We start from the raw sequence: 26249 nt of genomic DNA, 5'->3' as shown, positions 1-26249 counted from the left end.
TGGGCCTGACTGTTCAGTCAACAGCGGCAGCTATCACTTATTTGGCACCATCAGTGAGTCAAGTACTTTGCCAGGGCTTCTAGACACATTCTCCAGGATCTTTTAAACAACACTCCACAGTAGTAATTGCTCTCATTTTTAGGTGGAAAACTGAGGCTCGGAGAAACTAAGAAACGTGCTCATCGTCCCTCTACAAGCAAGTGGTGGTGCTGAGACTGAACTCTGGCCTTTTGTGCACATTCCCACAGTCCCGAGACAGACCTGCACTCATCAGGGCCAGGAAAACCCAGGGTAAATTCTGACCCTGCCACACTGGGCAACTTGGGTGGATTCCTTAGGCTCCTCAAGTGTCAGTAATAGCCTTGCCTAGAAAAGGTGATGACAACAGCTACTCACCTCCTAGGGCTGTGGCCATGACTAAGTAGGAATGTAGGAAATGCATCCGACATAGTGCTTGGTATGAAGTTAGCTTCTGGTTTTATTTTTAATATGGTTGTTTTTCTTACTACTATTACACTTGAGAAAATTCCAAATGAGCCCAATGTGGTTCCAAAATCTTGGGGACAGCAGTGGACCATGGGGGATATGGCTTTTCTTATTTTGATTTTGTGACTGACAATCTTGTGATGGGAGATGGTACATATTAGATTAAAATTGCCCAGGTTTACTCTTCTTTGTGAGAACGCTTTCTCTTCCCCCTCCCCCCCATATTGATTTAAGGGTTACAGTAAGCTATACTTACTAATCAATATTCACCATTGCCCACCGCCAGTAAGTAGCAAACCTGTCAGGGACTGAAAGGGCAGAGCATCTCAGGAGCCTGGCTTTATGACTAGTCTAAATTCTGCATAGCTGTTGTTTCATTCCAGCCTAAACTGGCTCTGTCCATTGCTTTGGAAACCTAGGCCATTTCCAAAGGCCAAGGAAACATAAGCATTGAGCACCCCTGGGCAAGCAGCATGGCCAGGGAGAAATACGGGACTCAGGGTCAGAATGTCAGCTCAGTCATCTGTCAAGTAACGTTAGCCTTTCTCCTGGTTGAGACTTGTTAAAAGCACGTATGGCAGATCAGATACGAGGACAGACCCTCCCTGGGCCTCTACAGCATGTGCTTCACTCATCCCTACTACTCTGACATCAAGTCAAGAGGAGGGTTCAAATACCACGGATAAGAAACTGGATAGAGTCCAAAGACACAGGACAGGATGATCCACTTTGCTGACTGGCACACATTTCCATCCTTTCCCTCCCAGGTTAGGATTCCTGTGCCTCACCTTTGGTTGTCTTTGACTGGCTTGGAATAATTAAGCACAAAACACACTTTCCACTGAAGTGGGCTTTCACATCTAAGAGGGTAGGATGTGGGGAGCCTGTCTGTAAGCCAACTGGTGGGGAAAAGGGAGGGAGAGCTGCCATGCAGGAGAGGGGACCATTCAGGAGAAGGAGGAAGACAAGAGGGACAATAACCCAAAGGGCAGATAGAGACCCATATCTGTCAACAGCCACTTTACAACCTCCTTCCTTGCGGACATAGCTTGACCATGATAAGATGTAATGCTTTATTGACTTGAATTAAATAAGTTATTGGCTTGGTTCATTGACGCATCTGATGTTCTGATCCAGTTCTGAGAGAAGAATTTTGGAAAATACACACCTCCAATCCTCACTTAAAAATAAGGAGGTCCATTCATCTGAAGGCTGGATAAGGAGCCACAGAAAAAAATCAACCCCAACCTCATGGGGAAAAAAAAAAAAATCAGCAGGCTGAATATCTAACAGGCAAAATGGCCTCAGGAACTACTGCTCTAAGAACTCTGACGGCTTTGCAGCTTTTCTGTGCTGTCATGCCCTGTCCTTTTCACAACCGCTCAGGATGGTTTCCCTCAAGTCTTCAGTAATCAAACCTTGAAACTGAAGGGCCCACATGCTTGTCTTCAAGAACACACAGGAAGGGGGCAGCTGGGAGACTCCATCACACTCTGCAGCCAGGCTCAGGGAAAACCACCCCCAGGAACACAGGCAGTGATGGTAGCTATTGAAAAGAAAACAGAAAGGCCAAACCTCTGGGGCCTGTGGCAGAGAATAAAGACAGGAATAAGGTGTGAGTTTAGGCTTCAGAAGGGGGCTCCCAGTGCTGAAAGGAAAAATGTCAAGGACAGACTCAAAGCATCAGGATTTGTGCTAAAAGTACCTTTTCCTAATATGTCACTGGTGCATGTAAAAACTGCACTGGTCTAAAAATCACTTCTAAGCATCTTTTTACATGACACTAGTTTATAATAGAGCCTGGATCCAGTGTTGACAGTGAGGAACTCAAAAGCCCCTAGGTGGAGCTGTTGTCCCCTTGTGAGAATGGCCAACTTCGTCCTTTCCACAGGGCCTTAGTCATTCTCCAAATTCTGTGGGAATACAGAGATGAACCAAGTCCAGTCTGCGTCCTTAAGCTCGCAAATAATGTAGGACAGACAGTGTGTGCCCTACAGCCCATCACACGCAGCTCTCTAGCCTGACCCAGAAGGCATCCTAGGGCAGGTTAAGCCAGGCTCTGGGGCTGCACTCACTACGTGGTCTCCAGCTGCAAACCCCGAACAGACCTCCCAACGAAACCAGCACAGAGTGCCCCTGAGTGTTAGCATCATTACCACGGTCGTTAAGACCATCTGCACACACAGCAGTGCTCACTGATGCCCGTGAGCACCATAGGCAGGATGTGGACCTCAGGAAGGGTCCACAGAGCTGCTAAGTGAGTTGAGCTGGTGGAACAGAAATGGGGGAGGGAGAGGTTGGCTCTAAGAAGGGATGAGGTTCAGGAGGCCAGGTCTGAGGCAGAGGAATGCTGGTCTTCAGGCCAGGGGCCTTGTGATCAGAGGAGCTCAGGCGGAGCCAGGCCTTGGAGAGACCACAGAGGGGCACTGTTCTGGTTTCTCCCTGCCTGTGTGTAGCCCAGCACTAACCCTCACCCCCAAGCCTCTAGTGGTTAAAGGTGGCTTTTACCTTGTGGCTAAGAGCTCTGCCTCTTGAGGGGGAGGAAGAGCCTTCTTATCTGCTCAGTCCTCAAAAGGTCATGGCCAAGTACTGGACGTAGGTAGGGGTATAATCCATGGCCTTACTCTAAAGGAGCATATAATGATTGCTCCCAGGGACTGAAGGGGACAGAGAATTTCAGGAGGTGAAATTTGGGTGGGCTCTTGCAGAGCAGAAGGAAAAAAGAAGGCCAAGAAATTCAAGGAGGGAGAAGGACCTAAACAAAGAGGGAGACAGCTGTGGGACAGTTAGGGAGCACTGAATAAATCTGGTGGTGGCTGGTTAGATTGGACAGAGAGGACCAGAAGAAGAGGTACATGTCAGACCAAGGGAGAGTGCAGGCAAGGCTCCATAAATCATGTCCCTGAAAGGTTCATCCCAAAGAACCGGGTACTGCTTGATATTGATTTCAAGAAGGGTCATTTCCGCAGAGTTATCTTCCCAGCTCACTCCCTTCTTGCGACTCTCCATGCCCCCAAAGACTCAGCAAACTGGCAGGGGGTCCCAGAAATGAAACGGTCTGCTCCCCGACACAGGCCAAGCCCATCACATCACCTCACCGTTCTCGGAGGAATGTGCAGCAGGCGTCTTTGATGCTCTGCAGCTGCAGGAAACTTGCCCCCATCAGCAACGACTGGACGTTTTGCTGGTCAATGGCAAGGTGGCCGTTGTAGGCAAAGTTGATCAGAGCTTCCAGGGCGCTAGAGGAAAGAGGAAAGACGCTCTTCAGAGATGGTGTTCAGCCCACTGGATACTCAGGCCCTAAGGAAGCTGACATTGTTACCTGAGGAACGGGTGGGCCCCGCTCTCAAATACATTTAGCCCACGCCCTTTGAGAATCTACCTGAATGGAATAATTACTTCACCATAGCTATCATTCTACTTCTTAGGTTGTCTTTACTGCCCAAATGATTTTATTATAGAAGGTTCTGAAAAGACAAAGCAATGACCCAGAATCTCACTACTGAGTCAACTGTAGTCATTTTTCTAGATTAAATTTCATTTCCTATTTGCCTGCATGCCTAAGTTGTATGGATATAATCATGTAATACTTATGAAGCCCTTTCCCATGTTTCTACACTGACTTCATGTTCAACTTTCTTTTTTTTTTGGCAGTGCCACGCGGTTTGTGGGATCTCAGTTCCCCCCGACCAGGGATTGAACGTGGGCTATGGCAGTGGGAACGCTGAGTCCTAACCACTAGATCGCCAGGGAACTCCCCATGTTTGACATTTTCAACGGCTGCTATACAGTAATCCAACATGTAAATGTGCTATAATTTATTTCCTTTATTGGTAAGCATAATAGCTATTATAAATAACATTTTTGGATTATTTCTTTGGGATAAGTTTCCAGCCTGAGGTTTCCAACATTTTTTTCTGCCTTCCAATTCACACCAAGAATGAAATCCAAATTCTGTCTATAGGGCTGTATGTGGTCTGGCCCCTTTCCATCTCTCTGACCTCATCACCTTCTACTCTTTCCCCCACACTCTATTCCAATATGCTGAACACACTCTCACTTCAGGGCCTTTGCACTGGCTACTCCCTCTGTTTGAATGGCTCCTCCCCCAGATGTCTTGCTCCCTCACTCCAACTAAGGTCTTGGCTCAAATATCACCTCATCACAGAGGGCTTTCCTGATCACCCTGAAATAGCACAGACCCTCACCATCATTCGCTAGCCTTTATTCTGCTTTACTTTTCTCGTATCACTTTCACTTCCCAGCCATATCATGTATGTATTTGTTTACTGCCAGATCACCACTACTAGCAAGTTGGAATAATAAGAGGTGCTTTCTGTTTCCTCTGCTATACCTCAGTACCTACAGCAGCACAGATCACAGGTGCTCAGTCTGTTAAATGAAGCACTTGGACGGTGCATGGTGATTAGCATGGCTCTGTCAGACACAGACCTCAGAGATGAGAGTGTACAACTGCCCTTGGATATAGACACACTTCTATGTCTTTCATTACAAGTAGCTGGCCTGAGATTGCACCCTTGCAGTGGGTATACAGATCCTCTCCATGTACTGGGGCAAATCACCTTCAATCATCCAGAAGGTACCGTACAGTTTCCTAGCTCCTTTCCTTCAAGTTTTCACCACGGGGAGATTAAGACGTTAGGCAACAAATGACAGCTTACTGGCTAATATTTTGGAGTTATTGGTTTATTTATTGTCTCTCTCCCAACAAGAATCATCTTGCGTGTCCTGTTTGCTGCTGCATGCCCAGACCCCAGAACAATGCCAGGTACATAGTAGGTGCACAGTGGACCCTTGGATGTAGCCTAGGTTATAAACACACAGCCTCGGCTCACAGACTTGCAGTAAAATCTTTTAAGTCATAAAATATGCCTTTTTCCTTTCAAGGCCCCAAAAGGCATAATGTGGAATATGTTTATATAAAGCCTTTATACAGAAGTCAGGAAAGTATTTCTGTAAAGAGGGTCTAGATGTAAGGATAACTCTAAGTAAGTGTGTAAATGATGCAATTTCAGGGTTTATAGTACTGCCTCCTGACCCTAAAATTTATCTAGGGCAGAATTTCTCAACCTCAGCACTACTGACATTTGGAGCCAATGATTCCGTTATGGAGGGCTTTCTGGGACACTGAAAGACATTTAGATGGGATAAACTCTGGGCTTGACCTCCTTGGACTTCAGTTTTCTTCTATTTTAAATTTTACTTATTTATTTTTTTCGCTACATTGGGTCTTCATTGCTGCGCGTAGGCTTTTTCTAGTTGCAGCGTGTGGGGGTTACCCTTCGTTGTGGTGGCGGGCTTCTCATTGCCATGGTTTCTCTTGTTGCGGAGCATGGGCCCTAGAGCGCACGAGTTTCAGCAGTTTTAGCACGCGGGCTCAGCAGTTGTGGCTCGTGGGCTCTAGAATGCAGGCTCAGTAGTCGCGGTGCACGGGCTTAGTTGCTCTGCGGCATGTGGGATCTTCCCAGACCAGGGCTCAAACCTGTGTCCCCTGCATTGGCAGGCGGATTCTTAACCACTGCTCCACCAGGGAAGTCCCGGGCTTCAGTTTTCTCACCCATCAAATAACCATGATTTCTGCTACTTTCTCGACCTGCGTCATCCCATTAACAGCCAGTAGACACACGTGGCTAATTAAAACTAAATTTATGATTATGTTTTATTTATTTATTTATCTATCTATCTATCTATCTATCTATTTATTTATTTATTTCTTGGCCACACTGCGTGGCTTGCAGGATCTTAGTTCTCCGACCAGGGATTGAACCCAGGCCCTCGGCAGTAAAAGCATGGAGTCCTAACCACTGGACTGCCAGGGAATTCCCCTAAAGTTAAATTTAAATGAATTAAAATTAAATAGTATTTAAAATTCAGTCCCCCAGTCCCACTAGTCACATTTCAAGCGCTCAACAGCTACATGTGTTAGTGACTACCAATTTGGAGAGGACAAACAGAACATCTCCATCGAGGCAGAAAGTTGGACAAGAGTGGACAACAATGTTCTGGACTGATGGGAAGGGTAATGAATGAAGACACTTATTTGAAAGACTAGTCTGCCAGCTAAAAAGCCTAGCACAGAAAAGTGAAGAGAATAATATACCACTAACTTTGTACCCAGTCCTAGTTTTAAAAACGTATCTTGGACTCTAGTTCCTATGAGACGTGTTACTCTCATTGAGTTAAAACACATCAAAACTCTCCTTATTTTAACCCTGTCTCAGGCCACTGGCTGAGGTTCTAGCTTGTTTACTGGTCACCTACTATGTGTGTGGAGCTGTGCTAGATACTGGGTCCTGCTGGAAGGCCCTCAAAGGGCACCAAACACAAGGCTGAAACTGCACCTAGAAAGCAGGTTGTGAAACCTGATGGAGGAATTTAGTACCTTGGGTCCATTCCTTGCATTACAATCTCATCCTGCTTGCACTCCATCATGTCATTTGTAAACATAGCGTGGAAATACGGGATTGAGGCTGCTAAGACGATCCGGTGAGCACTGAATTTGTGGTCCCCAATCTGCGGGCAAAGTAAAATACAAAGACAGATATTGAGGAATGCAAATACAAAAACCCACCCTGCCCCTTCCACAGCTCAACTCTCTGCCCACTGGAGTGGTACTGAAGGCATCCCAGTATGTGACAGCCGAGGCTTTTCATGGAGACCCTGAAGTATTTTAAACTCAACATACGCGGTTATAGTAGGAGAATGTAGACAACACATTTTCATAAGGTATTAAAATGGTTAAAAGTTTTTATTTATATGGCAAGCTTCACTGCACCCCTCCAAACTCCCCCCACCAACTCAAAGACCTGATTTCTCGAACACTTTATCCTGATTCCAATTTTATTAGATGGCAGATGGAAGAGACAAACTGGCCAAGAACGCTGAAGCACCTAACAGTAGGTTCCTCCAGAAGAGTAAACAGACAATGACAGGAAGAGATGAGGAGAAACAAGACCAAGCTTGAATAGAGGGTGCATGTGGGGATCAAGGACAGAGGAGGCATTGTGGGTACAGATGTTAGGGGGTCCCTGGGCACCAACCAGGCTGTGGTAGACCACAAGGAGCCCAGAGTCCTCTAAGGAACATGACCCTGGCAGCAGCAGCTGGAAGGACTGGGGCTGTGGACTGGCCAGTGCCCTGCATGGCCCACAGGGCTCATGTGGACAGAGGCAGACTCTCTCTCTAACTTGTACCAAACGCTCAGGAACACATCCTTAGCCTGGGGAGTTCCGTAAAGTGCTTTCCAACTATCTGCCAAAAGGATACTCCCTTTAACTTTGCCATTTATAGCTCCAAGACACATAAACATTTCCACTTCAGAATTTTCTACTCTTCAGAAAGAGCAAACAGTCTTTTTTTTCTTCCCCTTCACCTAAGTTCCACATTAGTGAAATGCCAGAGCCATCTCACTATCTGATGCTCATCTCTTTGTGTCATATTTATTCAAGGATTCTAGCTCAGGTTCTGTCACTATGTCCTCTTTTTCACTGAACTTTAGGTTTATTATCTGTAAACTGTCCTTCAAGATCAAGCACACAACCATCCAAATACCAAAGGATCCTTACTAGATTCAGATTCTAGGAGTTCCTCATATAATCCATGTGTTGTTCTACTACCAGTGTTGGGGACATTAAATGGCTGCATGCTTTGAGGGTTTTTCATAATTAAAAAAAAATCACAGTAATAAATGCAAATATTTCTTAAAGTTGTTCTACAAGGCTTATAATGAAAACCAGAAGTTTCTGTTTCCCTGATTTCTGTTCCCAGGGCAGCCACTTTCTTCTGGTATTTATCTCTATCTTTCTAAGTAATATGCCTCTAATATTATTTCTTGAATTTTCACTTTTAGTTATTACTTGTGGTAGTCAGCCTCCAAATAGCTCCCAACTCATCCCTGCCTTCTGGTATTCAAGTTGTGCAGGTCCCTCCCACAGTGTCTCAGGGTTGGTCTGTGTGACTGATGGAACGTAGCAGAAGTGCTGATGGTATGTCACGTTAAGGCTAGGTCATAAAACACACTGCAAATTCCTCTAACTGTCTCTCCTGGGTCACATGCTCTCAGGGAAGCCAGATAACAACATATCCTGAGAGGCCCAGATGACTGCAGCCCAAGGTGACACCTGGACTGTAACCTCATGAGAGCTTCTCAAGTCCTGCTTCTCAATTCCTGACCCACAGAAACTGTGAGATAATAAATATGTTATTTTAAGTCACTAAGTTTTGGGGTAATTTGTTATGTGGCAAAATATAACTATTATGTTACGTATTTAATTCTTATGATGGAAGATTAGGATTTTGCTCTGACATGCTCTCTTCACATACTACTCCATACTACTTCACATACTATCTCCATTTTCCCATAGAATTATGCCAAATTTTGGTCAAATTAACATTAAGAATTGCATTATTAGATCTATGTGAATACTATTTGTAGACAAGCCAGGATGTATACTATTACATTTCTTTGTTGGTATAATTTCTGTTTTCCCTGAAGAGAATAATAAAGTGTAAAACTCCCTTTAATATGTTCCATCAGGTACCCTATCAGTTTGTTCTTGTGACATCCATACTGGAACTCTGTCTTTCTGGGAATTCCTTTCCCCTTGCCTATATTGGAACTCCTGTTTCCTGGATCCCATTTAGTCCTCTTCTTTATTATTCCCTTGTTCTAGTGAAAAGTGTCTTCTAGCAGAGCTTCCTAAGAAAGGGTGTACTATAAACTGTTTTTAACTCACAGCACTTCTTTCACGATATGTGTGGGTTTGTTCTCACACCAACCAATTCTCCAACTTTCCAGATACCAACTGGTATCCTACAATTTAATTCAAATCTGACACTAACTACCTAGAGTTAGTGCAGACCCCACAGGTTAAGGACTCAGTCCCACCAGACTGCCCCTGCTTCAGATGCTAACTGGGCCACTCATACTTCTGACCCATCAGCTATAAGGTCAGGGTGTGGGCGGTGTCCCCAAAACCTCCTCTTCAGGTTTGATAATTTTCTGGAATGGGATTTTTCTGTAGGCATGACTGATTAACTCATTGGTGATTAACTCAATCTCCAGCCCCTCTCCCCTCCCCAGAGGCAGAGAGGTGGTGCTGAAAGTTCCAACCCTCTGATTACATGGTTGGTTCTTCTGGCAACGAGCCCCCAACCTGAAGCTATCTAGGGGCCCACAAAGAGTTACCTCATTAGTGTAAACTTAGCTGACTTCTCCTCTTACCCCTATCACTCAGAAAATTCCAAGGGTTTTAGAAGCTCTTGTGTCAGGAACTGAGAACAAAGGGCATATATTACAACAAAAGATGCTCTTATTACCCTTACTACTCAGGAAGTTATAATGATTTTAGGAGCTCTGTGCCAGGAACCAGGGACAAAGACCAAAAACACATTTCTCATTATATCACAATATCAGAGGGCATATGCACAAAATGTCTGAAAATGTCTTTATTATCCTTAAACTTGAGTGACAGTTTAGCTGGCTATAAAATTCTAAGTTGAGAATATTTTTTTCTGTCAGAATATTTTGGTTTTTTGCCATGCCATGTGGCTTGTGGGATCTTAGTTCCCCAACCAGGAATCGAACCCACGCCCTCGGCAGTGAAAGCAAGGAGTCCTAACCACTGGACCGCCAGGGAATTCACCTGTGTCAGAATTTTTTTTTTTTTGCGGTATGAGGCCCTCTCACTGTTGTGGCCTCTCCTGTTGCAGAGCGCAGGCTCAGTGGCCATGGCTCATGGGCCCAGCCGCTCCGCGGCATGTGGGATCTTCCCCGACTAGGGCACGAACCCGTGTCCCCTGCATCGGCAGGCGGACTCTCAACCACTGCGCCGCCAGGGAAGCCCTAGTTTGTGGCTTTTGAGCAAGCTAATGCCATTTTGAATACTAACATTATATGACTATTCTCTCTAGAGGCTTTGGGACTTTCTCTTTATCCTCAGAGATCTGCAATTTCACAGGGCTGTAACTTGGAGTTGGTTTTCTTTCATTCACTGTGCTGTATCAATCTATATATATGATTTTAGTTCTGAAAACATCTTTTCATACTATTTCTTTGATAATTTCCCCCTCTCTATTGTTTATTTCTTCTCAAATTTCCATTAGTCAGGTGTTAGAACTCTTGGAATGATCCTCTATAATTTATTTTATCTGTTCTCCCCAATTTTCCATCTCTTTCATTTGGTCTATCTTCTGGGAATCGTCTTTAACTTTACCTTTCAATATTTCTGTGTTGTATTTTTCATACTTGCTATCATATTTTTAATTCCTTTTTTGGGGGGGTGGCGTGACATGTGGCACGTGGGATCCTAGTTCCTCAACCAGGGGTCGAACCCGTGCCCCCAACATTGGGAGCACAGAGTCTTACCACTGGACTGCCGAGGAAGGCATCATATTTTTAATTCTAAGAGGTCTTGTTTTCTGGAGGTTCTTTTTTTTTTTTTTTTAAAGAATCTAGTTCATCTTTTATGCATGCAATATTTTCTCTAATCTCTCTCAAGATATTATAGTTAAAATCTTTCCTTCTTCTCCTCCCTGATTTTACTGTTTCCTGAGTTCTTTTCACCTCCATTTGATTTGGACTCTTTTTTTTTTCCCCCTAAGGAACCATTTAGAGTTTCAGAACAGTACTTTTTATTTTATTTTATTTTTTGGCCATGCGGCATGTGGGATCCCAGTTCCCCAAACAGGGATGGAACCCACACCCTCTGCATTGGAAGTGCAGAGTCTTAACCACGGGACCGCCAGGGAAGTCTCTGGGACTCTGTCTTTTATGTTCTTTAAATGTCTCATGACACTTGGCTATCTGCTCATACTTTTAGAAGCTGTTTGAAAGCTCTGTGTATGGGAGCTAAGCTTGCCAACTTGTGCGCTTCACATTAGGGTGATCAGGCAAGAAGAATCTGCCATTTTATTGAGGATCCCCAAAAGTAGATAGTATCGTTAAGACTTTTTCTCTGGGATTAAATTTATCAGAGAAGGATCTTTCAGTCTCTTGCATGAGAGCACCTGCCTGCAGATATTCTGAAAACTGTGAGAAAGGGGAATGGTCCTATTAATCACTATATAGAACTTTGTCTTAAAGCCCCTATTTTCAGTTTTGCTCCATATTCCATCTCATCTTCTGTGCTTGGTGTGCCTCTGGTTCAATATCTAAGACTAAAATATCTGTCTCCTGAGAGAGTAGAGGAGGGGCTGTAGGCATCTAACTGCTTTTCACATAGACTTTCAACTAATCTTCCTGTTTTCAATATTTGGTTTCTCTGATTCTGGAGCTATTCCAGGGTTCTGCATTACAAATCCTCTTTGTTAGTTCCTCGCCACCCCTCCCTGCCAAAGCAGGCACCTTCAGTTCCTCTGGCCCACTAAGTTCATCACACTTGCTTCCTGGCTTCAACATTCCGTTGACCTCTCATTTGCTGATCTCTCTTTTCCCTCTTACTATCATTTTAATGGGATTACAGGAGGAAATGAGGGCAAAATGTGCATTCAGTTTGCTGTGTTACACTGCTATGCATTTATTTTCCATCTACAAAGTAAACAGAAGACAAAAGAACAAGCTGTATGTGCACGAACTAGGTGACCTGATTTCCCAAAAAAGCTCAGCTAAAGAGAAGACAGGCCTATCTTGGGATATGCTAGGCAGATTACATCTGAATTCTGTGTTCAGTTAAGGGGAACAACTAATTTGTCTTTATCTAGAAGAGGGAGACCAAGATGGAAAAGGGTCTGGAAGCTACATCTTACGAGGAATGGCTAAAGGACAGGTAATTTAGGGATGACTATAGCTGTCCTCAAAGACTAGAAGGGCTATCACATGGATGAGGGCAGATCTGCAAGTTACAAGGAGGCACATTTTAGTTTATCACAAAGAATAACAGCTTATTACCTAAGAACGTTTAGGGAAGTCCTTCACTGATTCTAAAACTATTAAGGGAACTTCCAGTTCTACAATCCTAGGATAATACACTATGGTGAAAAGCTTAAAAAAAACCCAAATACTCTCACTGTACTCTTAGTTAAAAAAAAAAAAATGAGATGATCATTTATGAAGTTCCTTTTGCTAAGTACTCATTACACATATTTTCTCATTTTAGTCCTCACAGCAACCCTCTGCATTAAGTAGCTACTGTGAATTCCATTTTATAGATGAGGAAACTAAGATTTAGAATTAACTTGCCCCAGTTAAGTAGCTATTATGTGAAAGAAAATTGTACTTGAGTTGTTTACTGGTGGAGTTTGAGAGGGACCCAGTAAATAACACACCCCTCCCAGCTCAAGTTCTCAGCCAACTGGGAAATTTTTAGAATTGAAAAATAAACTAACACACATAATAAAAGTATATAGAATTAAATACAAACAGGTGAATGAAAGTAAAACTGGGCAAATCTGAATAAGAGTAGCTGATTGTGTCAATGTCAATATTCTGCTTGTAATACTGTACTATAATTTTGCAAGATATTACCACTGAGGGAAACTGGGCAAAGGGTACACGGGAATCTCACTGTTAATATTTCTTAACTGCATGTGAATCTACAATTATCTCAAAATAAAACGTTCCCTAAAAAAAAAAAAGGGACAAAGCAAATGGGAAATCCAAATGATAAATCTAATATTGTAAACTACAGCTTATACAGGAGGACAGTGTGTTCCCTATTTTAACATCTTGAATTACACAGGCCCATGCAAAGGCTACTTTCTCCACTGATCTTCAATTACACACTGTTACTGCAAATCTCCTCCCTTTTCCATCCCTAAGGTGGCAAAGAAATGTGAACTGCTGCTACAGAAGTTAGGAAAAAATAATCAATAAGCAACATATAATTGATTGGTCAGAAAAGTTAAGGCTATCTGGCATATATCTCTACCTTTAATCACATTTTGCTATACCTACCTTTAAATAAACAATATTATAAATATTAATAAAACAATATTTATTATAATCATAAAGTATTAGCAATGCAATTGAATCAGACAGTAAATTAAATGAATTTAATTAAATATTAGTGAATTAAATGGAATCAGATAGTAAAGTATTGGGAAGACCCAGGTTCAAAGTCCAAGATAGGAGGGAAGGAAAGAAATGAATCTATGGTGTCATGAAACACTCTGAACTGAAAGAGCTAAACTCATGAACACACATGTGGAAGTTACCCAGGTGGGATCAAGGTATTAGGTACACAACACACCTCTAGTGCCCGTGCTCACAGGACCACTTACTACGTGTGTATCAGCGCCAGCCACTTAACCACTGTGGGATGATTTGCAATGACCAGCATCTGTGGAGCAAATTAGGGGCAATCACAAGACTTCCTAGGTATATACAATTCTGCGAAATTTGCTTCTAAGAAAAAAAAAAAATCAATTCAAACGGGAAAGCCCAAACCACTTCCACTAAAACTGCAGCAAAGACTGAGCATTCTTGCCACTTAGCTTCTACAAAGAGTGGACACAGAGCCTTTTCCTGAGCAGTGGTGGTGCACCAGACAGGTGGTGTAGCATCAACATTGGAGTTAGAAGGCCCTCACCAGTTATGTTACCTCAGACGCGTCCCCTCCAAATTTGGCTTCCCAACTAAAAAAGTGAGACCATTCCTATTCATCTGACTTCTCAAGTGTATTTGAGAAGATCTAATTTAAGAATGGTTGATATGAACATCATTTGACCAAATGACCAGGGTCACTCCAAATTCCTGAAGCTCCAATGGGAAAAAAGTATTGTCCTGTGCAGACCAAGCTGATGTTGCTGTCAATCCTGGGTCTTGTTTGGAGGGATGGATCTGTGCTGATTTGTCCTAGCCTGGCCACCAATGGGAATAATTCAAGGGCACTTTTGCAAACAACAGAGGTGCTCCATAATGGTGAACAGATAAATAAATAAATACCTGGATGGATGGGCTTTGGAGCAGAGTGCTATTTAGCTTGTTCTGAGAGGGGCCTCAGCATTGCAACTTTGGTCGTGTTAAATTAAGTTATATACAATACATGTGAAAACACCCAGCTCAGCATCAGGCACTTAACAGAGATTTAAAAGTTTTTTGTTGCACCCAGCTGAGAGCAACGGCCATGAAAGACCAAGATATAAATAACTGAAATCCTCTCAAGTTCTGTCTGATTAATAGAACCCTGGTAGAGAGATTAAATCTCTGAGTTTTAGGGCCAGCTCTACTATAGATACAAGCAAGCTGCCTAATTTTACCACACCTCAGGTTTCCAGGTTGGAATATAGGATTATTACTTATATGCACACAGCAAGGAATATACTAGTTTAAAAAAACTTCTTAAAAGCAGCACCAAAAATACTGGAAAAAATATCACAATCAACCACTCTATTAGGCATTATTAGAAAGTTCAGCATGGGGTCAAAGGTCAAAATACTTGCCAGTCTCTACCTGTGCCCATGCCAGAGGAGACGGAGAGCACAAGCCACATGATACATATAAACTGCACCGATTTCAAGGCCAGCTGTTCCTTTTCTGTATGACCCAGGCAAATCTCTTCCCTTTATCCCTGAGCCTCAGTTTCTTCATCTGTAAATAAAGGGCTTTAACTGGATCAGGGTTCTCAAAAGGTAGTAGCTGTGTTAATAACAGTAGCCTATCACGAATTCAGTAAAGCTTTCTTTTTAATCATGATGGAATCTACATGCATTTGAAAAATAACTGTACCTACACCTAAACGATATAATTTATCTGGCCCACAGATTGGTGCACATATAGATTTGAGGGCCCCCTGCAATAACTCTACACACACACACACACACACACACACACACACACACACACACACACACACACACACACACACACACACACACACACACACTCATCCTCCCATTTTCTTCCTTGGAAAGACTGGGAAATCTTCCATTCCTGACCCTGCCCTGGTGGTATCTTTGGATCAACAGGGATAGTGTAGCGTGACACCACAAATTCTGTTCCCTATCACAGGCAGGTGAGGCGCAAGATTCAACCAGTTGCTTATTCAAGCAGGAAAAGCAGCAGGACAAAATCTAAGTTGGAAGTAATCTGAGACAGGTGTTCCCAAAGAAAGCACACCCAGAATTGATTTCTCTTTGATGGAAAACATTTTGATACTATTGCTCCTACCTTCAAGGAGCCCACAATGAACATAAATTAAACAATAAGTGAACAGTTAAGTGCCCTGCCTGTGCAGACAGAAAACCCTTGGGATCAGTGGGGTTTAAGACTAAGCGTTTAGGCAGTCACAAGAGATGCTGAAAGTGCATAAATAGTAATCCATAATTTTACTAAGGCACACATTTGAATCATAAAGGCTATGAATCTTGTGTGTAAGAATGAGCCTGTAAGAATGAGTAGCGATGGGTTAATCTCTAAAATTCCTTTGGGCTAGAAAGTCAATAATTAAGAGAGACAGTATATCATGGTAGATAAGAACATACTCTGGAACTAAATTACCTGGGTTCAAATCTAGGTTTTGCCATTTACTAGCAGTGTAACTCTGGACTAGTTACTTAGCTTCACTGTGCCTCAATTCACGAAATCTGCAAAAATGGGGTAAACAGTACCTCCCTCATTGGGTTATTGTGAAGATTAAATTAGCATTTAATGCATGGCATTTAAAACAGTGCGTAGCACATATTAAGTGCTAAATAAGTGCTTGTTAAATAAATAAAATGTCCTTAAATTGAGAACTTTATAGAATTTATTTTTAAGACCTTTAGAGAAAGGGTTGGCAAACCATGGTTATGGGCCAAAATTTGGCCTTCCTGCCTCTTGGTTTTTTCTGTGACCCATGAGCTAAGTGTATTTTTTTTTTTTTTTTTTGCGGTACGTGGGCCTCTCACTGTTGTGGCCTCTCTCTTTGCGGAGCACAGGCTCCGGACGCACAGGCTCAGCGGCCATGGCTCACGGGCCCAGCCGCTCCGCGGCATGTGGGATCTTCCCAGACCGGGGCACAAACCCGTGTCCCCTGCATCGGCAGGCAGACTTTCAACCACTGCGCCACCAGGGAAGCCCCTAAGTGTAGTTTTTACATTTTTAAATGGTTGAAAAAAATCAACCCTAATATTTCATGACATGTGAAAATTGTATAAAATCCAAATTTCAGTGTCCATATATAAAGTTTAATTGGAACACAGACATGCTCATACAATGGCAAAACTGAGTAGGTGTGATAGTGACCAACGGCTTGCAAAGCCAAAAATATTTACTATCTGCTTCTTTATAGAAAAAGTTTGCTGACCACTGCTCTAGAGTCACAGGAAGAAATATTATGAACAGGGATGTGAACACATTCTCTAGAAAGAAGAAGATGCTGATCACTTATCTAAGACCCCCCCCATTCTCCACCCACGTCACACCTGATTTTCTGCTGGTATTCACAGACTCCCCTGCCAAACCAGTATGATCTGTCTGCACTTTGTGGAATCCAACACTGAGATAAAGTGTCTTATACAACGCTTGCTCCTCTTCAAAAGGAAGTGAGCTAAGGCATTCACTCTGGAGTCATGAATAGCCTGTAACCACCAAACGCCTTGTTATTTTTTTGTTTGTTTGTTTGTTTGTTTTTGCGGTACGCGGGCCTCTCACTGTTGTGGCCTCTCCTGCCGCGGAGCACAGGCTCAGCTGCCATGGCTCACGGGCCTAACCGCTCTGCGGCACGTGGAATCTTCCCGGACCGGGGCACGAACCCGCGTCCTCTGCATCGGCAGGCGGACTCTCAACCACTGTGCCACCAGGGAAGCCCCAAATGCCTTGTTTTAAAAACTTCAGTTTCTTTCTTTTTAAAAAAAAAATTATTATTTATTTTCTTTATTTTTTTGGCTGCATCGGGTCTTAGTTGCAACATGAGGGATCTTGGTTGAGGCATGCAGGATCTTTTGTTGCGGCACGTGGTCTCTTCGTTGCAGCACGTGGGCTTCTCTCTAGTTGTGGCCTGCGGGTTTTCTCTCTCTCGTTGCGGCGTGAGAGCTCAGTTGTGGTGCACAGGGCATGTGGGATCTTAGTTCCCCGACCAGGGATTGAACCCGAGGTCCCCTGCATTGGAAGGCGGATTCTTTACCACTGGACCACCAGGGAAGTCCCTAAAACTTCAGTTTCTTAATCATAGTTATACAATTATTCTTTCTCCAACCCCCCACCCCCATGGAGTTTCAATGCTAATTAGCCTCAGCAAATAATGCAGCCTTGTCCATCAGATACATAGGAGATGGACTGCGTGGAGATGCCTTGAAGCATCTGCCTTCCAACCTCAGGTATCAACCTATCCTCCACGTTATTCAGCGACCACCCAGCACAAAGCCAGCTCAGCCCACCTCTCCACGGCAACCAAAATCTTACACGTGAGACAAGTAAGGCTACTCCATGTTAGAGATGGGAAGCTTCAGTCTCAAGAATTGCACTTTTCTGGGCTTCCCTGGTGGCGCAGTGGTTGAGAGTCCGCCTGCCGATGCAGGGGACACGGGTTCGTGTCCTGGTCCGGGAAGATCCCACATAGGCCCATGAGCCATGGCCACTGAGCCTGCGCGTCCGGAGCCTGTGCTCCGCAACGGGAGAGGCCATAGCAGTGAGAGGCCCGCGTAACGCAAAAAAAAAAAAAAAAGAATTGTACTATTCTGTTCTTACCTACTCCAGTGGACTTCAAACTCTTTGAGGTAATAAGGGTCTTGTACATCCCCTAAACAGTTCAGTAAATATTTATTGAAATTAAAATACCAACTTTATCCTTAATAGCTGCCCAGAAAATCAACAATTCCCTGTGAAAATAAATTAACCCTGTAGACAAAAAGGCAGTTTCACTAAAAGTTATAGTCAAAATGGACTGCAGGTTCTTTCAGTTAAGTTTACAAAAGGATATGGAAGACTGAGAAGGAGGCACTGTGATTTTTCTACTCATTTCCTTCAAAATCTTCTTACATATATAAGTAGGTACAGTAAATCTTCAAATAACCACAACACTTGAGGGCTAGTACAACAATCTATTATTATTATTTACTATCAACTAGATATCATATGATCTCTATATAGCTATGTAGTATAAATTTAGCTATTAATTATGTATTAATACTGCTATAATAATATATTAACCATGAATGATCTATAATAGTACGATGATGATGATCTATTAACAGTTTTAGGTTACTTGAAGGTTAACAGAAACACTTGTAGCTTCAATACATGCCACTAAAAACCTTCCAAACAAACATGACTAGCTATGGACTCTACCTCATGTCAGCTGTATTCAGTGTGCCTTACCTTCTTCTGGGAATGTCTTCTATCTTCATTCCCACCACACTATACAAAATATGACCTAAGCCCTACCAATTAGACCCTTCCTCAGGATTTTTCAAATAAGGAAGAAGGAAGAGGGACAATCCCTCCAGGTACCAAGGAGCTATCGGGTGCTCCATCCCCTTCCGTGTGTGATGAAGCAGTCTGCAGTGGGAGAAGGATGCTGACCACAGAAGGGACGAGTCTTAGCAGCATTTCAGTCCCCCAGGCCCATCATCAACCCTATCTTTTCTCCTGTTTGATTACATGAGCCAATAAATGATTGGTCTAGACTACTGAGGCTAGTTCTGCCATTAAGAGCCAGAGCTCTGAGCACTGTGGTCTGGAGAAAGCCCTGGGGAAATGCAGGAAAGGGGGACCTTCCTTCCTGATCTTAATAGATGGGCTCTAACTAAAAGTGGTTTCGGTTCTGATTGCACCCTGGTGGTGCCTCAAGGCCCCCACTCTGCTCAACAGTTAGGTCTTAAAGGATCCCATGTGTGAAAACACCAGGGTGACAGCATCCGCTACAGGCATCATAGGCATAAAGCAAACACAGTGTTTTACTGACTGGGAACACTGTGGGGGATGCTGAAATGGGCAACAGGTACCTGTTGCATGGATGACTCATTTTTCGAATTCCTAGCAGTTTATCTTCTGAGAAAAATATCGTAACGTTGGATAGGGATAGCCAAACCCAGCATCTGAATCCCCATCATAACTGGGGTATGTGACCTGCCTGAGGTCAGATGGACAGGAGCTAGGGCTACTTAGTGTCCTCCTCTGTAAGTGTGAACAGTAGACTCTGAAGAAATGTTACTCCTAGCTCACACTCCCCCTCCCCTTCCCCCTCCAAAATGAGACCCTGATCATTTTAATAGCCCTATAGCTAATAAAGAAATCGATTTTGTAATTTTAAAACCTCTGAAAAGAAGGTCTCCAGGCTCAGGTGGTTTCACTAGAGAATTCCACCAAACATTTAAAAAAGAACTAATACCAATTCTAAACGATCTCTTCCAGAAAATAGAAGAGGAGGGGACAACTCAAATTTATTTTATGAAGCCAGTATTAGCCTAATACCCAAACTAGACAAAGATCGTACAAAAAAAAGAGAAAACTACAGACCAATATCCCTCATGAATATAGATGCAGAAACCCTTAACAAAATATTAGCAAATAGAATTCAGCAATATATGAAAAGAACTATATACTGTGACCAAGTACAGTTTATTTCAGGGATCCAAGGCAGGTTCAATATTCAAAACTCAATCAATATAACCCACCATACTAACAAGTTAAAAGAAAAAGAAGTCACATGATCCTCTCAATCAACGTAGAAAAAGCATATTACAAAATTCAACACCTATTCATGATAAACACTAGGAGTAGACGGTAATTTCCTCAACTTGATAAAGAATGTCTACAAAAAAACTTTAGCTAACTTCATACTTACTGGTAAAAGACTGAATGCTCTCCCCTAAAATGAAGAAAAAGGCAAGGATGTCTACTCCTACCACTGCTATTTAACACAGTTCTGGAAGTTCCAGCCAGTGCAGTAAGGTAACAAAATGAAATAAAAGGAATACACATTAGAAAATAAGAAATAATACTATCCCTATTTGCTAATGACACGACAGTTTATGTCCAAAATCCAAAGCAATCTACCAACTCCCACCCCACACAGAAACACCAAACCCCACACAGAACTAACCTAGAACTAATGAGTGAGTTCAGCAAGGACACAGTACATAAGGCTACAGGACACAATACTGACATAGAAAATCAACTGTATTTCCACATACTATCCATTAACGTGTGTAAACCAGAATTTGAAATATAATTATATAATTGTTCAAAAAAGTAAATACTTCAGTGTAAATCCAACAAGTTGATTTAGAGGACTTAGATGCTACAAATGCTGATGAAAGACATCAAAGATCTAAATAAATGGAGAGACATACTGTGTCCAAGGATGACAAGACTCAATGCAATAAAGACATCAATTCTCCCCAAACTGGTGTACAGATTTAATGCAATTCCTATCAAAATTCCAGCAAGATTATTTTTATAGATATAAAGATTATTCTCAAATTTATATGGAAAGGCAAAGGAACAAAAACAGCTAAAACAATTTTTAACAAAAATTAAGTGCAAATGGCCAATAAGCACATGAAAAGATGTTTAACATCATTAATCATCTGGGAAATATAAATCAAAACCACAATGAGACACCACTTCACACCACACTCACGAGGATAGCTATTATCAAAGAAAAAAAAAAACCAAACAGAAAATAACAAGTGTTGGTGAAGATGTGGCGATACTGGAACCCTTGTGCACTGCTGGTGAGATGCAAAATGGTGTAGCCACTGTGGAAAGCAGTTTGGTGGTTTCTCAGAAAGTTAAACACAGAACAATATGACACAGCAATTCCACTCCTAGGTATGTATCCAAAAGAACTGAAAGCAGAGTCTCAAAGAGGTATTTGTACACCCATGTTCACAGCATCATTATTCACGGTAGCCAAAAGATGGAAACAACCCAAGTGCCCATCAATAGATGAACGGATAAACAAAACATGGTATATACATACAACAGATTATCACTGAGCACTAAAAAGAATGAAATCAAGAAAGAAGCCACAGATTGGAAGAAAATATTTGTAAAACACATGTCTGATAAAGGACTGTTATTCAAAATATGCAAAAAATTCTTAAAATCCAACAATAAGAAAACAGCTGAATTTAAAAATGGGCAAAAGACTAACAGAAATCTCACCAAAGAAGATACACAGATGACAACTAAGCATATTAAAGAAGCATATTAAGATACTCCACACCACGTCAACAGGGAAACGCAAATTAAAACAATGAGGTAAAAATACACATCTACTAGAATGGCCAAAATCCAGAGCACTGACAACACCAAATGCTGGCAAGGATGTGGAGCGAAAGAAACTCTCATTCATCGCTGGTGGGAATGTAAAATGGTAAAGCCACTTTGGAAGACAGTTTGGCACCTTCTGACAAAACTCAACATATTCTTATCATATAATCCAGCAATCACACTCCCTGGGATTTTCCCAAAGGAGTTAAAAACGTACGTCCACATAAAAATCTGCACATAAATGTTTATAGCAACTTTATTCATAACTGCTAAAACCTGGAATCAACCAAGATGTCCTTCAGTAGGTGAGTGGATAAATAAACTGTGGTACATCAGGTCAATGAAATATTTTTCAGCATTAAAAAGAAATGAGCTAGGACTTCCCTGGTGGCTCAGTGGTTGAGAATCCGCCTGCCAATGCAGGAGACACGGGTTCGAGCCCTGGTCCAGGAAGATCCCACATGCCGCGGAGCAACTAAGCCCATGCACCACAACTACTGAGCCTGCGCTCTAGAGCCCGCGAGCCACAACTACTGAGCCCACGTGCCACAACTACTGAAGCCCGCATGCCTAGAGCCCGTGCTCTGCAACAAAAGAAGCCACTGCAATTAGAAGCCCACGAGCCACAATGAAGAGTAGCCCCTGCTCACCGCAACTAGAGAAAGCCTGCGCACAGCAACAAAGACCCAATGCAGCCAAAAATAAATAAATTAATTAATTTAAAAAAAAGAAATGAACTATCAAGCCATGAAAAGACAGGGAGGAACCTTAAATGCATATTTAAGTGAAAGTAGCCAATCTTAAAAAGTTACATACTGTATGATTCCAACTACATGACATTCTGGAAAAGGCACAACTATGGCGATAGTACAAGGATCACTGGTTGCCAGGGGTTAGGGAGGGATTAATAGGTGGAGCACAGATGACATTTAGGGCAGAGTTTTAGGGCACAGAATATGGGGGTTTTTTTTTTTGCTGTACACGGGTCTCTCACTGTTGTGGCCTCTCCCGTTGCAGAGCACAGGCTCCGGATGCACAGGCTCAACAGCCACGGCTCATGGGCCCAGCCGCTCCGCAGCATGTGGGATCTTCCCAGACTGGGGCACGAACCCGTGTCCCCTGCATCGGCAGGCAGACTCTCAACCACTGTGCCACCAGGGAAGCCCACAGAATATGGTTTTTGATAAACATATGACACACATTTATCACAAAAGTGCTCCCTGATGTAAATTATGGACTTTGAGTGATAATGATGTCTCGATATAGGTTTATCTATTATAACAAATGTACCACTCCAGTGCAGGATACTGATAGTGGGGGAGGCTGTGTGTGCAGTGCGAATAGGGAGTGTATGGGAAACCTCTGTGCTCTGTTCATTTTTGCTGTGAACCTAAAGCTGCTCTAACAAAACAAAAGACTATTTTTTTTAAAAAAGGAATGATATTCTAATACATACTACAACATAGATGAACCCTGAAAACATTATACTAAGCCAAATAAACCAGGGACAAAAGGACAATATTTTATGATTCCAGTTATATGAAGGGTCTAGAATAGGGAAAATCATAGGGACAAAAAATAAAACAAAGGCTACCAGGGGCTGGGATAAGGGGCATTGAGGCATTATTGCTTAATGTTTATAGAGTTCTGCTTTGGGTGATGAAAAAGTTTTTATAAATAGATAGCAGTGATGGCTATACAACATTGTAAATACATTTAATGAAACTGAATTGTACAATTAAAAACAGTTACAATGGGGGAAAAAGGTAAAATAAAATAGTACAGTGGGAGGAGTAACTACCCATTTCACGATTTATTACACAGACGGCTAGAATAAGCAAAACTGTGCTGTACTGGTGCAGGAATAGGGACACTGACCAATGAAACAGAACAGAGAACCCAGAAGTAGCCCCACACAGGTACAGCCAACTGGTTTTCGACAAAGGTACACAAGCATTTGTGTACCTTGAATGGAGGAAAGACAGTCTCTTCAGCAAATAGGACTGGAGCAATTGGACGTCTTTAGGCAAAAAAAGGAACTTTGACATAAACCTCAGTTTATACAAAAAATAACTAAAATCTGCCAGCAAGTGGGAAATAAAGGCAGGGTTTCTATGTTGCAACCTGGAAGAACTGTTTCTTCTTTGGGAAACCTCAGTTTTTGCTCTTAAGACCTTAGACTGATTGGATGAGGCCCACTACATTACAGAAGGTCATTTGCTTTACTCTAAGTCTACTATTTATTTATTTATTTATTTTTCTTTTCGGTATGCGGGCCTCTCACTGTTGTGGCTTCTCCCGTTGCGGAGCACAGGCTCCGGACGCGCAGGCTCAGCGGCCATGGCTCACGGGCCCAGCTGCTCCGCGGCATGTGGGATCTTCCCGGACCAGGGCACGAACCCGTGTCGCCTGCATCAGCAGGCGGACTCTCAACCACTGCACCACCAGGGAAGCCCCTCTAAGTCTACTATTGAAATGTTAATCACATCTAAAAAATATGTTCACAGCAACATCTAGACTGGTGTTTGATCAAACAACTGGGCACCAAAGCCTAGTCAAGCTGACACACAAAATTAACCATTGCACTCACATATGCTGGTAGAAATGTAAAATGGTACAGCTACTCTGGAAAGCAGTTTGGTGATTTCTTCTAAAACTGAGAATGAATTTACCATGTGGCACAGCAGTTGTAGTCTTGGGCATTTATCCCAGAGAAATGAATACCTACATTCATACAAAATCCTGTAAATGAATGTTCACAGCACCTTTATTCATAATACGCCCAAACTGGAAAGAACCTAAATGCTCTTCAGTGGGTGAGTGGTTAAACAAAACATGGTGCATCCATACCATGGACTACTACTCAGAACTATAAAGGAAAAAACTATCGATACAACAACTTGGATGGCCCTCAAATGCATTATGCTGAGTGAAAAAAGCCAATCTCAAAGGTCAAATACAACACTCTTGAAATGAGATATGGAGAACAAGTTAGTGGTTGCTAGCGATTAGAGATGGTGGGTGGGAGGGAGATGGGCCTGATGATAAAGGGGTAGCACAAGGGAGATCTTTGTGGTCACGGAATAGCTCTACATCGTGGAAGTGGAGGTCACTGGTAACCTTGACAAGAGCAAATGGTGGCTGCCTGACAATATGAACTTACCTATCTTACTAAAACACGAGTCCCACCAAGGGAGCAATCTTTCATGTTTCCTGGAATAGTCTAGCAATTAACACTCAGTATATGTTGAATGAATGAAGTTTCTGAATGAATCAACTCGATTTAAAATTGAGTCTGGTCGTGTCAGTCTCCATTTTGTTGAGCTCCCTACTGCCTGAGTCAGATCCAAATTCTAAACTGGCGCCAATCTACCCTAACCAGTTTTATTCTCCACCAGGCCTCTCTTCCAAGCCTCTGCCAATTCCCTTACATCGCTCTATTCCCTCTGCTTGGATCCTTATCCCTTACTTTTCTGCCTGGTGAATTATTCCTCATCCTTGAAGATCCAGCTCAAATGTTCCCTCCTGAGGGGCTAACCTGACTTCCAGGCAGTCAGCTCTCCCCTTCCTGTAGCACCTGGTACAAGCCTCTAGCACACAAGATACCACACTATGTTGTCCCTAATGAATGTCTCTGCATCAAGGCTGAATATTCTTCCCATGGAAAGGATTGTATCCTAGCACTTAGTGCCTCATTCTCGAGTCTTCTTAATGAATCCTAAAACGATTTCATCTAAAAGGTAGCTCTCAGTCCTTCATCTGAGATAAAGATAACAAAACTTCTATGAGTTTCACCTCTGCTTTTTAATCCTGGTCTTCTGGCTCAGGGCTGGTGGAACTGGTGGGAGGAAGGCACTGGCCCTTAACTACAGAAAGCATCAGGAGTGTTACTCTCTAACCTTATCTGAAAATTTATTAGTTGAAGTAAAAGCCTCAAGAAAAAGATGATAAGGCTTGGGGCCAACTGGCAGAGGGCTTGCCTTCCAAGCTAACAGTGTATTCTCAACCCTGGAAGAAATAAGCCACTCCACGGTTGTCTAGTTCAGGTGCATGTCTAACAAGGTGGCATGTAATGAAATGGGGTGGCAGGGGTGTCACTTCATCTTGAATGCTGGATAGCTTGCCTGCCAGCCCAGAACATGGTCAGAGGGATGCTCATCCATCCTACTCTACGCAGAAATGTTTAGTCCTCACAAACCCATGGGGCCGGGAAACAGATGACAAGTACAATGAAACATATGGAATTGGTTTGGTCTGGGGTTTTGATGGCATTTAAAGCACACTGTGTGAAACCCTCTGTGATGGAGCTTGGGTGTCTCTGCTTTAGGGGGCCCCACGGGGTAAGTGATTCAGGAAGGGGGTGAGAGAGGAAGTGGCTGACCAGCTAGCACTAAAAAAAGACCTGGGGCTATGGTCCCACGGGAAGAGCCAGTAAAGAGCTGGCTAAACACTCAGGCCTGTCCCCACCTCTTCCAAACCCTTCCCTGGCTCACCCATGTCCAGCAAGGTAGAATGGGAGGTAAGTAGGAGACAGGAGGGAGGAGTCATCAGAAACCACTCAACATCTAACTGTACCAACCACATGTGATTTGCAAATGTTTCTTAC

At 42.8% G+C, this 26249-nt stretch overlaps 1 protein-coding gene across 4 annotated transcripts in view; it reads right to left on the bottom strand.

Moving 5' to 3' along the window:
* Nucleotides 1-26249, bottom strand: part of KLHL18 (kelch like family member 18) — a 54311-nt gene that overhangs the window by 16210 nt on the left and 11852 nt on the right. For 2 of the 4 annotated variants that reach the window (XM_060109427.1, XM_060109428.1), the window contains exons 2-3: nucleotides 6890-7020; nucleotides 3585-3725 (exon numbers count right to left, since the gene is read on the bottom strand). In XM_060109427.1, coding sequence (XP_059965410.1) covers nucleotides 3585-3725; nucleotides 6890-7020 — 272 coding nt within the window. Of the gene's footprint in view, nucleotides 1-3584; nucleotides 3726-6889; nucleotides 7021-13694; nucleotides 13786-26249 lie in introns of those variants that run through there. The other 2 variants (XM_060109425.1, XM_060109426.1) reach the window with 2 other exon arrangements.

The sequence above is a fragment of the Mesoplodon densirostris genome, chromosome 10 (assembly GCF_025265405.1).
Source record: "Mesoplodon densirostris isolate mMesDen1 chromosome 10, mMesDen1 primary haplotype, whole genome shotgun sequence".
In the NCBI taxonomy this organism is placed as follows: Eukaryota; Metazoa; Chordata; class Mammalia; order Artiodactyla; family Ziphiidae; genus Mesoplodon; species Mesoplodon densirostris.
This window is presented reverse-complemented; position numbering and strand designations above follow the sequence as displayed.